The sequence below is a fragment of the Pseudochaenichthys georgianus genome, chromosome 19 (genome assembly GCF_902827115.2).
Source record: "Pseudochaenichthys georgianus chromosome 19, fPseGeo1.2, whole genome shotgun sequence".
Taxonomy (NCBI): Eukaryota; Metazoa; Chordata; class Actinopteri; order Perciformes; family Channichthyidae; genus Pseudochaenichthys; species Pseudochaenichthys georgianus.
The window spans coordinates 13,545,931-13,562,371 of record NC_047521.1 but is presented as its reverse complement, the minus strand read 5'-3'; the positions used below and the strand labels follow the sequence as shown (position 1 = coordinate 13,562,371).

Sequence of the window (16,441 nt, the reverse complement as noted above, 5' to 3'; positions counted from 1 at the left end):
AAATCAATACAGATGTATTTATTATAAACGTTAGTCCTTAACATCTATCACTGTGTATATCACCATTCAAACGTCTTTTAAAAGTTGAACAAACCCCACACAGCTCAGTAAAGACTGAAATGTTGACTTTATTTGATAATTTCAGTGAAAACTAACGTTCATATTTCTCTTTTTGATTATAATACTGATGAACGTTCAAAACAAAGCACTTTGGCAACTTACCACCTATGTTTTAAAATGCTTAATAAGCACCGTAACTTTCATGCTATCATTTCTCGGTCATAATCGGTTGTTTCCGTGAACGGCCGACTGTTGAGTGATGGCAAATGCTGCGGCTGCAAGGCATTGTGGGGCAGCATTTTCGCTTCTCCTGTCGGTTAGGGAGGTCCAGTGGTTCCTAAGCTAAAGGAGGTTATAAAGGAAGTTTGAAACCTCCTTTCCTATCATTCTCATCATTCTAGAGAATTCGAACGGCACTTATCATGGTTGCCACTGAGGGACTTCCGGGTCATTTCACTCCTTTAGGAAGGTTCCTAAGCTAAATGGACTATTCGACTTCAGCCCAGCTCTGTCCCCGTTGTGTTCACAAACACCCCCGCCTCTGTTAGTACACATTTACTGACACAAACATGTGTATTATCTGTTGTAGACCCAAATACATTAAATCAAATAAGAACTCATTCTCAAAAAAGATAAACGCCATTCTTAAAATGTATAAACGAACAATAGTTAGATTAATATTGATTAGAGTGCACAATAGAAATAAAATAATTGAGAGAAGAAAAAGAGATATGTTATCTATCAAAACCCAGTTAGATTAACATTCATTGGATTGCACACTTTGTTTGTTTGTTTGGATATGTAGCACATTAACATTGTAATAGCACTTAAATGAAAATGTAAAACGAAAAAAGCGATCATAAAAATGTTTCCAAAAAATGAATACAATTATTTTTGACCACTTTGTTGTTCAGATATATCACATATGTGTAACTAAATGATACATGAATTGAAACAAAACACGGTATAAACTGAGGAGGGACTCATGTGTTTTCTTCACTCCGCTGGGAAACTGCTTTCATGTCAAGAAGCATCAGATCATGCATGCGCTGCATCGTCCAATCAGTGAGCGATACACAGTAAGGGGGCGGGGCGAGTGTCTGAGGATTTCATCGAAGGATGGTCTGGTGGTTCCTCGATTATAGCTCCTCCATTATCGCTCCTCGCTCCTCGGTCCTCCGGCAAAAATAAGGCCATTGGGACGCTCAAGATGGCGCAGACAAATCAACTTCCGGTGAGACCGAGACCGAGGAGCGAGGAAATGAAAAATAAGAGAAGTGAGAAGGGCCCATTGTAACCATATGTCTATGATTGTAACGGCCAGGGCATTCGATCAAGGATGTAGAATACCTTGGTTGAAGGATGTTCTACCCAGAGCCCTAGAACAAGATCTGATTGGTTGCTTTCTTTTCTAACACAAAACCAATGAAATGCGTAGTGCATGGTCCGCGAAGGACAAACAAATCAACGTACCACTGTAATATTACAGATCAACAACACAGATACGATTCTCATATATTCATTTTATATACATTTTATTTCTATAATTAAATCGATTTTTTTTGTTTGTTTTATCTGAGTGTTCCAGGGTATTCTCTGAATACTTTGGAGAAAAAAAAAGTTAACATTTATTAAAATACATCAATATGAACGTGAGCATTCCTTTAAAAAAAAAAAAAGCACTTTGCTAGAACAGTGATAATAAAACAATGCTCCATAAGTCTGTGTGCTCCAAAAAATAAATACATAATACAATTGTGCAATCCCTTTTCTAGAACAATAAGTTATAATACTTTGCCACTTTGCAAAGAAAATGCTGATATTTGGCAAAACAGTGTGTCTTATCACAGCATTAGTGGCTGCAATGAGCCTGTTTTGCACTGCACATTTCTTCAAAACGGGGTTGCAGGCTCAGTGGCGGCACCAGAGATTTATTTTGGGGGTGCTGTGGGGTAGCTTGACATTTCATAGAGGGTGCTCAAACATTTAGGGTTTCCCATTAATGTACCGGGCTACAGTGGAATTTTCTACTGCAACAATCCCCACGCAAATACACAGTGTACCGGCGACAGTTACAATGAAGGCTCGATTATCAGCTCACGGCATATAGGTGTAAGCAGGGGTAAAGTGGTATTTTTATAGGTGGTGTGTGGACCTCACATCTCCCTGGGCATGCTCCCCAGGGAGATTTTTTTTTAATATTGAAGTTACAAGCATCAATCTGGTGCGTTTTGAGATCAAAATGAAGAGATCTATGGATACATCTCTCAACACCCATATGAAAAAGACCTGTAAACAGATTTACCTGTTTTTCATTTATTCTCTTATTTTTTTATAACTATAATGATCATATAAACGTGTGCCACAGAAATAATTGTTTACATTAATGGTGACCAAACCGTTTGAGACCCACTGAGATAACTTAGAAGTTAACTATCTCTCAGTCTGACAGGAGAGGACTCTCCTCCACCTTGTTTTTGAAAAAGCTCCTTATATCTGTTAGCGTAGCTCGCTAGGCGCTAGCACCAGAAGCTAACAATAATGATCTCTGGTACCGGTGCTCTCTCTCTCTCTCTCTCTCTCTCTCTCTCTCTCTCTCTCTCTCTCTCTCTCTCTCTCTCTCTCTCTCTCTCTCTCTCTCTCTCTCTCTCTCTCTCTCTCTCTCACAAAATGGCTCGTTCCACACACACACAGAACCGAGCTTGAATGAAACACAGAGACCCAGACGTAATTGTACTGTACTGTATCACATTATTTTCAAATCAATCCTTTTTCAAATGATTTTTTTTTTTAAATATTTTTTCCTCCTGGTCTCCCCCTGGGGGGAACACTGGTTTAACTGGACACTTCACCATTTAGAAAAAAGCTACAGTGGTTTGAATTTTGCATATTTTCAACTCTGCATGAAACAGGGAGCACAAACAAGCGAGTCAAACAAATGCCAATCTTTATGCTAAGCTACTCTACGCTAAGTATCCAAACATATTTATCGTACAGACTCAAAAGTGGTATCATTCTTTCATCTGACTCAAAAACGTGATTAAGTCTTTGTCCACACACATTAACCTCTCAGAGAACCTGTTTTTTTATTTCCATTTCCTGTTGGCCTATAAACACATAGGTGGATCATCCATGGTGGGTGAATGTGAGAGGCTCAAAGTGCTGGTAGGGGGAAAGCTTTAATGCAACATCTAATCAGGCTGAGGGGAACAAACAACAACTGTTGACTGATCTCTAGACTTGTTCTCTCCATCCTGTGTTCTCTCTGTGGTCATCTACCCACATATACTTATGAGCACTGTATGTACTGTATGGACGCAGAGATATTCAAAGTTTTCATTAGGTGGCCTTCTGTTAACGCATCTTTGAAGTTGAATAAATGCACTAATGGCCGGTAAGATTAAGACTGCTCCTAGTAGGATTGGTTAAATGCAGAGGTCAAATTTCACTGTGTGTGATGTGTGCGTGTATGTGTGACAATTATAGAGGGTTTCATCCCCCAATTTAGATTGTTTGCATGGTAAGGAAAGAAGAGCAGAGGATGTGCGATGTTTTGGGTATAAGTGGGAGGAGGTTGTTTCTTTTGAAAGTCATATGGAGAGAAAGCAGATGACGTATGAATTGGAAAATTACAGTGAAAAAGAAACTGAGATTTTATGTTCATACAAATGTGAGAAATGTTACATCAGTCTCGTAATATTTATATTTGACTTTAGTCGACAGATGTAAATGTATCTCAATTGCATAAGGGGTCCTAAATGATATCATTGTGCCCTTTAAACAAACATGGGAAAACAAGATTAGCACATACAGAGTTGACAGCAGAGACCGGTTTAAATGTGTTCGTTTATTTGGAACCCTTCTCCAAATCACGTCTGTAATTTTTCCATTTCACAAAATATTTACAAAAAAAGATACTTTTATGTTGTTTTTTTCTTTCTTAATCTTGTCTGTTGTAACAGCTCCTTTTAAGGATGATGAGAATTGCTTACATTTCGTCCAGTCCAGTCTTATTCTTCTAGAAAAGGTTCATGAAAAAAAGTCCTCCCACCCTTCTTTTTTTCGTCCGAACACTCATTTTAAAACTGCATACATTTCCCCCCCCATTGTTCTTCTTTTGAGTGCTTTAAAAAACTCTTCCTTGCATGCTTTCAGCTGCAAACAGGAAGCCAAGAGCTCGTGTGCTTATTGAGAGGAAGTGACATCTTTGCCCTGCAGGAAGTACAATTACAGCATCATCAGATCCTCCAGATGCTTGATTGGTTTGGTCTGTCCAGTCTTGCCTTTTTTTCTCTAAAATTAAAGAGTCTCTCTAGACAAGCATGACGCCTACAGATGTACCAATTAACACAAAGTCATAGTAATTACTAAATGGAAACAGTCTTTGTCAGAAGAACATGTTCTGTCCTGTGAGAAGCCAGATAGCAGGAAGGGAGTGCTATAGGAATAAGTTCCCAAAACGTTTTGGGCCAGGGTCAACCGGCCATTCAGATGCAGCTCCCTGCATCTGTAGTCCAGGCATAACAAGGCATCCACAAGTGCATTGTGGGTGTTCCATGGAAGAGCGTTTTGTGTTCAAGCCGTACGATCCATCCCTGAACTCAGCAAAGAAAGGAAGAGGTGCCATGACGATGGAAATATGAAGACATGAAGGGCATTTCCTCTTTAAGGACATATCCAACAAAGTGAGCTGGTCAGAAAAACAGATGATGCTAATAACATAAGGCATTTGACCTCAGTACAACTAGAGGGGTGATTATATTAGAGAAACATGAGGCGCTAAACTGGAAAAGCTCAACACTGCATGGTTTTATCTCCTCCACAAAGAAGCGTTTTCCTAATAAAAGTTCATTTTCTATCAATCCGTCTTCTGTTCTATAAATTAAAAAAAGATGCATGTGTCACTCTCCTCTTAGGCCTGTCTTTGTTTCTCGTCTATGTGTAGAATGCTAAGTTGTGCCAGAGTGAGCGTGTTGGCTGTTACGTATAATACACTACATGAAACACTGACTGAAATCAAAGAGGAAAATAAAAACACAAAAAGAGATCAACCCTGCCCCCGAATGTGTGTACATGTTCTATATGTGTGTGTGTGTGTGTGCGTGCGTGTGTGTGTGTGTGTGTGGATATAAATCTTAATATTTAAGAGTGTGTATAGTATGACTTGTTTTTTTTCTTCCGGTTAATAAGACGGTAGGTGTGCTATTTGGTGCCTGTCTTTATATCCAAGTGTGTGTGTACGTCTACTCTGTTAACTTGTGACATAGTGCTTTGTAGTGGGCTGCCCATACAGCCCATAAAAATCTGCATGTCTGTGCGTCTGCGAGGCGTCTATCCAGTCCCTCACTGCCAGGCCCTGCATGGACGGGCCCCCGGAGGCCAGGCCGGGGGGAGGGGGGTAGTCCTGGGCACTGACCCAGGGGAAGGAGCCAGAGCGGGGGTACGGGGGATGGCTGCGATGGCCTGACACCGAGGGCACTCCGGAGCAGTAGCAGTTATCCATCGTGCACACCAGGATCTTACGGCCGCCATATTGAGGCAGCACGGCCTGCTGGGAGGAGTGGGAGGAGCTGCTGCCTCCGGGGGGGAAGTGGGAGGAGCTAAACACAGAGCCTGAATGATGGTTGGTCAGAGAGCCGCTTGCACTTCCTGTCCCGCCGCCCTCGTTGATGTGAGGAGGTCCGCAGGGGCCGAGCAGCTGCTGATTGGTGGACTGACCCTCTCCGGAGGCAGAGCCGGAGCCCAGGTAGGGCTGCTTGGCTAACGATGAGGAAGAAGAGGAGGAAGAGGAGTCCTTGAAACCTGGAGCGGCACTTTTTCCGACGTTCCCGTTTCCCTCTGGGAAGGCGGTGGAATGTTTCCGTTTCTCCGCTCCAGAGCCCGAGCTCTGACCGCTGGGGTAAGCAGGAACAGTCTGCAGGAAGGTGGAGGGAGGGGTGAGGGGAGCTGAGAGAAGAAGAGAAGGGGAGATGAGTGGTGATAAAAAAAAGACTTTCATGGCCGCAATGAGCAGGATTTAAATGCGTTTGAGATCCTACCTTCCAGCGTTCTCTTCAGGCTCTTTTCTCTTTTTGCGATTTCAGAGAGGAAGAGTTTAGAGTTTACATTCCCCACTTTGTAAGGAGGGAGGCTGCTGCCCACACATGACTGAGACCTGCACAAATCAAGATAAGACGTCAGCTCTGAGAAAAACATCTGTGTATTATAAATCGCTGAAGGGAGGATGCTTTTTTGTAGGCTAACACAGAAGTTAGCACCACCCTGGTTTCCTTGTCAAAAAGCAAATGGAAAATAAAAGCTAACGTAAGCCTGCTACACCGCTTAGCTTTCTACGTGTAACAATGACAATTTAACAGAACAAAGTACAATCAGAACATAAAATAGTTAGTTTGAGTTCTAATAATAACATAAGGCTTTCAAGGATGGCAAGTGATGATGTAAAAAATAGCCAACAACTTCTGTAGCCCTTTTTAAAAACTTGTAGCAACCGCATTTTTTAGGACACAATGTAAAAGCTAAAAAGAGAAGCAGTTCGGATGTGGGGTATTTCCTGGCTCATTTTAAGTCTTGGAATAAAACTTCAAAGCCTTATTTTAGGCATCTAAATAAAAAACATTTTAGAAACCCATAGACTTGAGACATGGGAACCATAAGTGCTAAAATGCTAAATCATTTCCGCGCTTGAGTCATTCCTGCAGGAAAACAGTAAAATCCAAGGTCTCCCTCACCTGTCTGTGAGGATTTTAACAGGCTTAGTGTTTTTCATGAAGCTCAGTTCCTCCGCCTTGCTGAAGGCCGTGTGGATGGAGCTCAGCAGCTTCTGGGCCTCGTGGCGCTGCTCGCCCAGAGCTAACACCTGGGCAGCGTTCTCCTGGCAGAACCGAGCCTGAGCCCGGTCCAGGGCCTCCAGTGTCCGACCGAGATCCTCCTCCAGGAGCTGGTGCATCCGCTGGTACTGCAGACGCACCTCCTCCTTCAGCTCACACACCCTGTCCTGTAGAGACAAACACAAACATCAGTCCTCTCAAATATTTCTTCGCCATGGAAAAATGTGCGTTGCTGCGCCAAGATCTAGGGTGTAAAAAGCATACCTCCACCACAATCTTGTCAGAGTCGAGTTTGCAGAGCTGCTCTTCGATCTCCTGCACTCGCTCCTCCACACGCTCCTGCTGTCTGAGCAGGCTTTGCTATGATGGGAGAAAGAAAGAAAGAAAGTCTTGAGCTTTTTGGAAGTTATGACCTCAGCTAGCAAGGAGCATCCCCTCCCCAAGCCTGAGATATTAGGACCCGCAAGCCGGCTAATTTAGTCTCCAGTCAACACACAATCCCAGCGGGGGAGGAGGGAAAAGGAGTGCTGTCATAGTAACCAACAGCTATTTTGTGTTTGCATTAGTGAGTGAGGACTAATGTTGGGGGAGCTGGGGGCAGCGAGCAGAGATAGCTAAACGGGCGTAAAGAGGCAGCTCCTTGTCAGAGCGCCTCCTCTGTACTCTTATGGCAATGTTGTGGCAACAACACTTGTTATTTCTAGGACGGCGGCGGCATGGGAACAACAGCAGACGGTTGCCCAGGCAAAACTGAGATGCCCATCTGGCTCAGCTTGAGGCTAAAATACATTTAAAAAAACATAATGAATGGCTCCATATGAGATCAACAGTCCTTTATGTCACTCCCTACATTGTGCTAGTCTGAGAGTAGGAATGTCATTGACACAGATTTGCCAATCCTTCATGTTATTAATATTTAATGTGAGATATGAATAATCCTCAATCAACATTTAATGATAGAGAAGCATACTGATAAGATGGTACAGAGAGAAATAATGGCACCAGCAGGATCCAGAGTCAAAACAACCAGAGTCTACGGTCTTTGGGAAAAAGTACTTCATGCTAATGTCTGCATGCTATGCTAACATGCTAAAGATGACAATACTCATGTGATTATGCTAAGCATGGATTCACCATCTCAGCGTGTTAAACTAGGGTGGGTAAAGTATTTCTTTTTTTTGTCACATCTTTTGAAATACAGATCAATAAAATAAATACTTTTTGAAAAAGAAATCCTGTATCTGTGGCTGTGGTCATTGAAGCAGCTGTGAGTACCAATAAAAGCCATGTTGGTCGTATCGTTCATTATGATAACTATGGGGTAGTTGCTCTCCTAGGCCTGAAGAGACGGGCTGTCCATTTTTCCAACTTTCTCGCTAGATTTAGCGACTCTTGCAGCTAGTGCCGTTAGCTACATTCATTGGAGAGGAGTTGGCAACATTGGGCTTGTTTTTGTAGTTTGATCATCTTTAGAACGTTTGCTTGCTTGTCTAATGTTACCTATCCAAGCTTTAGCTCACTAGTGTTTGCTAATGAGCACCCAAATACAAAGAAGAGCAATTATTTTCTTCATGAATAGATTAGTTTGATCTATTTTTTTCTTTAAAATAACAAATAGTGAAAAAAAAGCCTTTTTCCAGGGTGACATCTAACCAGCAATCTAACACCTAAATACATTTGATTTCTCATCATACACGGACATTCTCACTATTGGGAAGCTAAACCAGAACATTTTGGATTTAAAATTGCCTTAAATTATGAGTTGATTATTAAAATATTGATGCCTTATAACTATTGATTGTTGCAGCTATAAAACTAGATGTTTAGAGATTAAAAATAAGCTCCTAGATAAACAAACCCAGATTAGCAAATAATCCATGTTTACCAATGTGTTTTAATGTGTTGACTGCAAAAATAACGTCTCAAAATGATGTAATTGAAAGAATGTGTGTATTGGTTGGTTTAATAAAGTATAAACACCATTTGGAAATCGTGGAATATTTATGGAGGATATGTGCATTTGAAAATAACATTTTTCTCTCCAGACAGATGACACTAGAACATTTAAAAGGATCACCAAAGTCAGTACAATTTATCTTTAAAGAATGTCTGTGCAAATTCGTCTGAGATATTTCTGTTGAGACCAAATGTTCATAATCAGTTGTTTTTCAAAAGGGTGAAGGTCTGCTAATATGCCATCCTCATCATCACTTCAATTTAACAGCAGCTGATTCAACATTCATGATCAGCTGCTGGAGAGCTCAATAGGAATGAAAACCTTCATAGTCTTAGGCCTCAGTGGCACATGGTCGGGAACCACTGCCCTAGAACGAACACACACACACACACACACACACACACACACACACACACACACACACACACACACACACACACACACACCACACACACACACACACACACACACACACACACACACACACACACACACACACACACACACACACACACACACACACACACACACACACACACACACACACCTGTGACCTGGTTGTGCTGATTGATTGAGGCTCTGAGCAGAAGCCAGGGAAAAAACAGGGTCGAAGGAGCCGAAGCTTCCCAGAGGGGGGTAGCAACTAAATGTATGGGATACCTTTGGGGGAGGGAGGGAGACAGAGACAGGGGGGGGGGGTAAAGAGGGGAGGGTGCTCTTTAGCTGTCATTTCATCACAGTGTCTTTTCAATCAAAGCCACCAGAGCAGGAGATCAGAGCCAGCGGGAAGGTCGGCCCTCGCCTGGAGTGGCTCGTGTGAGAGGGTGGGCGACGGATGTAAAGAGCAGAGGGGGTGTGGGGCTCGCTGTGTGAGGAGAGGGGTCCACTCCACTCAGCATTCCATGATTGCATTCAACATGGAGGATGTTTCAGTAGCATAAATATGGCAAAAATCAATGTGATCAAGATTTTTTTTCAGTTTTCCAAAACGGAGTTCCCCAAGGAAATGATTGGGCCTTATTCCGGAACAGATATAAGAAACAATCTCTTCTTATATTTGCTCTTTTTTCTATGGATTTCTGGAATTCACCATGTTTGTACTAGTATGTCCAACAAGAAAATACAATTTGAAATTAAGGGACATAAAAAACAGATAATTATCATATAGTCTAATTCAGATTATAAAACGACTTATTATATTATTGGAGCATTCAATTTGATATAAAATACTATACCTAAATTCCAATAGGAACCCTTTGTAGATGATGTGCGTTTTGCTTTTCATCAGATACTGCTCTTTGATGCTTTTAGATTATTCTGTATCCCAAGTTCTGTACCTCTGAAAAATCACATGTTTACTTTGTCTATTAAACAGTACAACTGGAACAACAACTCGGTTGGTACACAACTTGCCATGTTTCTGCTCCATAGTATAATGTGTTTTATTCACCTATTGCATATACTGATTCGCATAATAATTTGTAATATGGGATTAGTTACAGTTTTAACCATTAGTTCCTGTCTATTTCAATTATTTAGAAGAGATATTCATTAGTATTAACTGAAATCGCTGCTATAACCAAGAATAGCATAATCTTAAGAGCTATTTAAGTGAGGTTTAAATGCTCAGAGTAATTAAATACAACTTATCTATTAGCATCCATGTTGTTTCCAAGCTACGACCTTAAACTAATGAACACGCCAAGGCTGAAAATAAATTCCAAACCCAGGGAATTGGACCATCCGTGGAGCCTGTGAATGAAGCAAACACCTTTTTCATAGCAGACATTTTGACTTGTGTATTTAATTAATACCATTCATTATGCCCGCATTCCATTTAGTGGAGGTCTTGGAATGGTGAGTGCTACCTCACTTGGAAACGTAATGGAACTGAGCCATCGTTATCAATTCCTCTTGTGATTTTCTTACCATGACTCGTCTAAATGTCTGCAGTTAATAAAAGGTCTATTGGGAGCATGTTAGCAGAGCCCTGTTTAAATCGATTTCCCCATCCTGACTATATGTAGGAAAAACATGTAATTGTGAAGGAATTTGGAAATACAGCTTTTAAATTCAGACCAGGTCCCACCCGATGGCCCTTCCTGTGCCCCAAGCGACAGATTAACTATACAAGAAGCTGAGTCATAGCATTACCAACAGGAAATACACACGAGCATGACACGGTTGACACCTAAACAGGGTGTTGGGTGCACAACATGAGTCAGTCAGCTTTGAGGCCTTCATGGTTCTCCATCTGACTAAGCTGCCCCATCAAAAAAACAGAAAGGGGGAGGAAAACCAACCCGACCTCTGCCGGGACCGAAGACAGAGAGCACCAAACCCCCAGGAAGGGAAGAGGTTAATAAAAAAAGCCCCAAGTAGACCGCAAATCAAGTGACGAATCACTTAATCCCCTTCCCCTTGTCTCAAGCGCCCCCCACCCCTCTCTCACAACTGGCGATCCCTGAGTTAGGATGCACCTGTGCTGGGGAGATAAGGCTCTCTGAGGGCCCCTTATTGTTCCACCCTCCACTGCATTGTTTGTCATTCCAACAGATGAGAATGGAGGCTGGAGTGGATCACGACAGAAGAATGCACTCACACGGGCGCTAAAAAACACTCAAAATGCAATTGTGTCGTAAAATAGGAAGTTCTGTTTTTGATTGAGTCAAGTGATTTGGTAAAAACATGAACAATTGAGAACTCTGTACCCAGAAAACAGCACTTTTTGTTTTTTATTTGGCTAAAAATTACATAAAAATATGCTCTTTGATCTGGTGAATTAAGAATGACCTCACTGGTTTGTTTAAAGCAAAATGTAAGGATGTTAGCAGGCCCTTATTGATCACCGAAGAAATGATAGCTCTTGCTACGAACGGTTATCTTCTTGCGAACAGAGCGTAAAACTAGAGCTGCAACGATAAACTCACCTATCAATCTGCGGATAAACAGAAAAAGGAAAGGCTTATTATTTTGATGATTGATAAATTGTTAGTCATATTTCTTTAAAACATTGCTGGAAATACTGTTTTCAGTTTCTCAAATATGGATATTTTAAATTGTTTCTCTGTTTTGTACCATATCAAATTAAATACCTTTGGGTTTAGGACTTACACAACAAGACCCGTTTAGGAATTCACCTTGGACTTTGGGAAACTGGGATGAACATTTCACTATTTTCAAAAAACAATCAGCAGATTATTTGATATTGTAAATTCATAAAATGTATTTTGTTTGACCAACAGAAGACATCCGGTACACTATCAGAATTGATAGATAGAAGATGGAACTAATGGTTTAGTTTCCATTTTAGCATACACTTCAATCAAAACTGTTAGTCTTCATTTGATTTTGACTAATTAACTAAGGATCAATATTTTCACTTTTTCTTGCCAACTGTCTGACATCCGCTTACGAGACGAGCAAGTGAAGTTTTGTTTTGGTAAAAATGTCAGAGTGTGACATCATCCTGGGGTGAACAAACAAGTATGTTAGGGCTGCACGATACATCGGTTCAGCATCGACATTGTGACGAGTGCATACGCATTAGACCCAATGCATGGGTGTGCAGTGTCTAGTAAGGCAAATAAACACATACAATGTTTTTTCTGATGACCGAAACTAAAACTGGTCTGTTTTTTCCCCCATGAATACTGTCTGATATGACATCATTTATTCCGATTCTAGTGGTCGTTGGATACACAGACTTTGTTGGTAGAAATTGGACAACAGAGTTCCAATGATCACCATCATTGTTGATCAACCTATGGAACCTGCTAGCCGTCGTTAACAACCTGAAAATGAACGAGGAACAAGAGAAAAACACAGAAAAGTTGGTTGCAAATTCAGTTGTTATGTCTACAGAAGGACGGTGTTGACCAGAAATTGGTTCAATGTCACCATTTGGTGACAAATCCTTTATTGTTTCGTATATTGCGATATATGTCAGTTTCTTTCTCCAATACTTAGCAGCCCTAAGGTTTGTTTTTGTTTAAGGTATGTGTATGATATAAATATGTGTCTTACTCTGATGTCATTGCGTCGCAGCTCCACGTCAGTGACGGCGTGGCCGTGGCTGGGGTGGCAGCGGGCAAAGCAGCAGTACTGGCACACGGCCGTCTGCTCGGCCTCGCAGTGGTACAGTCTGTACTCGTCGTGCTGCAGGCAGGTCCAGGCCTTCACCGCCTCCGCCTCCACCAGCAGGTGCCCGAGTGCTGAGCACGGCTGCTGCAGGTGAGTCTGGACGTGGGACTGGCAGCAGGGGGCGTTGCAGCGCAGGCACACCTTCACTGCGGGGAGTGGCGGGCCTCGACGACACAGGATGCACTGCAGCGCAGGCGTGGCGGCCTTCTCCACGCTCAGGGCGTTGTACTTCTCCACTATGTTGGACAGTTTGTGGTTCTTCTCCAGGCTGGGCTTCTGAGTGTAAGCATGATTGCACTCGGGGCAGCGGGCCAGCGTGGAGTCTTTGGCCCAGGCCTCGCTGATGCAGCCCCGGCAGAAGTTGTGCTTGCAGGGCAGCTGGATGGGATCTGAGAACACGTGCAGGCAGATGGGGCAGATGAGCTCCTCCTCAAAACAGTTCCTCCACGTCTCAGCCATGTCAGAGGACATCATGGTGCAGACAGGCATACACTATATGTTCCCACTCGTATAAGACCTCTAGGCCTTTCTGTCCTCGCAGAAAAACCTCTAAAAAACCAGACTTGAGAAAAAATTAGGATACAAAAATATGCCGCCCTGAAATCAGTCTGTATATTTCAACCCTTGTGACCAAATTAAACTCCCTGACAGGTGACGAGTATTGCTTATTGCTGCAGCATGAAGGCAAATTCCAGAATAATTGACCAGAGAAGGCTTCAGGCAAAGGATGACACCTTGGTGATTTCAACACACACAGCAGTGGCTGACGTTACACAGATTACAGTAAACGGTGCTTTCCTTTCCTCTAAATCACACACAAACATAGAGGCCTGCCTTTACAGCTTCTGAGTCTGTTTATAGGCCTACAGGAAGCTAAAAAGCCTGTCAGCTACAGGTAAAAAAGCAAACAAGGCACAGAGCACTAAATATCTAATTATTAAACATCACAACTACTCATATGATCATGAGGTGAATCAATCTTTATGTAGCACATGAAAAGACACTTGATCCTTTTTTTCTGCTGCCTGCTCAGGCCCTTACCTTGAGCTCCCTTTACGTTAACGTCGGATTATGATTGACTGTGGACAAATTCAGACCAACAATCGAATCATGAAAACCACGGAAAGGGACTGCTACAGACCAGTCCACAACCTGATTATTAACCACACAAAAAAGGGCTTTTAAAAAAACCTGAATCTGTTTTGATCTAAACCTCAAGGACGCTTGAATCCGTCAATAACCACAACGCAGCGCAATGCTTTTGTCCGCTGAATCATAAATAAGTATCCAAAGGAGCCTCCACCTGCAACTTAATTAGACATACACACAGCAACGGTTTGTCAGTAGAAAGAAATAGTGTTTCCCAAAGTCAGATGGACAACACAGCTACCTCCAGCCCTTCAATTTAACATAAAAGCGACATTTCTATTTGATGAACACCGCCTGCTATGTGGCACCGCTCGCATATCTGTACACAAGGCCTCGGCTTTTTTTTTACCAGGTTTCTGTCGACAACAAAGGCCTTATAATCTCATTAAACTGAAAATCATACCCGGGCCATCATTTCGAGCCTGTTTACTGCATAGTTAATCGTTTTAATAGTCGAGTCCAGCTCCTGCGCACAAAACAAAGGGTTTTAAGGATCCGCAGGAATGTTGGGTGCTGTTGCAGAAGCCTTTTGGTTCCCCCCTCCGACACATCTATCACAAATCTCCTCACACCGATATCTATATTATTATTGTATCTGTTCACGTTGCTCTCACCTGATTCAACAATCTCAGCCTTTAGCCAACAACATAATTTTCCTACTTCCTTATCTGGATTAAATCGTGTAAATTGCCTCAGACGTCACCTCACCATAGCACAGGTACAGATAAACACTAGCAACAAAGATACAAGGTCGATATAAGCTATGGTCATTATTTTTTTTAAAGCAGCCCTATTTGATATATTTAACTAATAGAAAATACAAAAATATACCCTCCTAATTTTAAAGGGCCCGTCGCGTTTCTGTCCTTGTTAGGGGTAGCTGTCATCAGCCATCTTGCAAATCCTCATTTCAACAAAAAAAAGGAGATATCCGCCGTGGAGAGGCTGTTTCACCAAAGCTGCTTTTCGCTAGCTGACCTACACAGGCACATTAGCGGGTCATTATTCAATAAAAACACGCCTTTTCGTCGTTAAGCTAGGTCCAAACGGAGCAAGCTTGCTGTGGGTATTTTGCGTGACCCGGTCTGGTCGGTGTGTCCGGTGTGTGTCGACTCCGTGGTTCCAGAGAATCTAACACGGTTGAGAATAATAATCGGTGTTTTCTCCCCCCTTTCTTTCTCTGTCTCTATCGGTCAGGCTTTAGAAAGAGGAGGAATGCAGGCGAGCTGTACTGGACTCAAACCAGCGACAATAAATCAATAGAACAAGACGCTTCCGGTGAGGATTTTCAAAGTAAAACGGCGTTTTAGCTCTAAACGTGTATAAAAAGGATACTTTCTAAGTCTTTACACAGGCTTTGGTTTCATAGCAAGTTCCTTGAGTCTGATTTTTTTTTAATTCAAAAGAACTTGTAAATGAAAAATACGGTGGCCCTGAAGTGCAAGACACCACAGCATTTCAGAAAACACCACAGCATTTCAGAAAACACCACAGCATTTCACATTGGACAGAAAGGGTATTCCTTTAGGGAGAACACTTATTGTTTGTGATTGGACAGAGCCAGCCAGAGAAGCACTGCTGTGATTGGTTGTTTTTGCTGCCAGTCAAGAAATGACGCTTCGTGATTGGTCAACACCCGACAGCGAAATATGTCCCAACCATGGTCCCACAACGTATGGTCCCAACACAACAGCCGTTAGCACACACTCAGATCTCACAGCTCCTCATATCTGTTCAGAAACTGGACAAAAGTTAAACATGTACAAACCACAGACTGTCTATGTCAGGGGTGGGGAACCTTTTTCCTCTCAAGGGCCATTTCAATTTTTACAATATCCTCAGAGGGCCGTACAAGTTATTGACCTCTGCTTAAAAAAACTAAAATCACAGCCCATTCATTTCATTCTGTGCAAAGAAAAAGCAACCTCTTAATCCAGATATCTCACTATGACTCGCGTATGCATGCACGTGCAGGGTGTGGCGTGCTCCCCTGGGAAGATTTTTTTTAAATGTTGAAGTTAAAAGCATCAATCTGGTGCACTTTGAGAGCAACATTAGGAGATCTATGGACACATCTCTCAACACCCAAACACAACTGTAAGCAGATTTTCTTTTAATTTATGGATATTTGACAAATCACTCCCCTTTCAAACTGTATTCTTCTTTATTAATAACTGTCATATAGTATTTTATACCTGTTTACTTTATTCTCTTATTTTTTTTATAACTATAATGATCATATAAAGATGTGCCTTTACCTCACTGGTTGTAGAAAAAGCTTCTTATATTCGTTATCATAGCTAGC

At 42.0% G+C, this 16,441-nt stretch overlaps 1 protein-coding gene across 1 annotated transcript; it reads right to left on the bottom strand.

Moving 5' to 3' along the window:
* Positions 1 to 3,892: 3,892 nt before the first annotated feature.
* Positions 3,893 to 15,390, bottom strand: trim8b (tripartite motif containing 8b). Its single transcript, XM_034107103.2, has 5 exons — positions 12,871 to 15,390; positions 7,152 to 7,247; positions 6,789 to 7,054; positions 6,099 to 6,214; positions 3,893 to 6,006 (listed from the first exon to the last, which is right to left on the bottom strand). Exons 1-5 carry the CDS (start codon positions 13,474 to 13,476, stop codon positions 5,312 to 5,314), a joined length of 1,779 nt encoding a protein of 592 aa, XP_033962994.1. The 5' UTR covers positions 13,477 to 15,390; the 3' UTR covers positions 3,893 to 5,311.
* Positions 15,391 to 16,441: the final 1,051 nt, after the last annotated feature.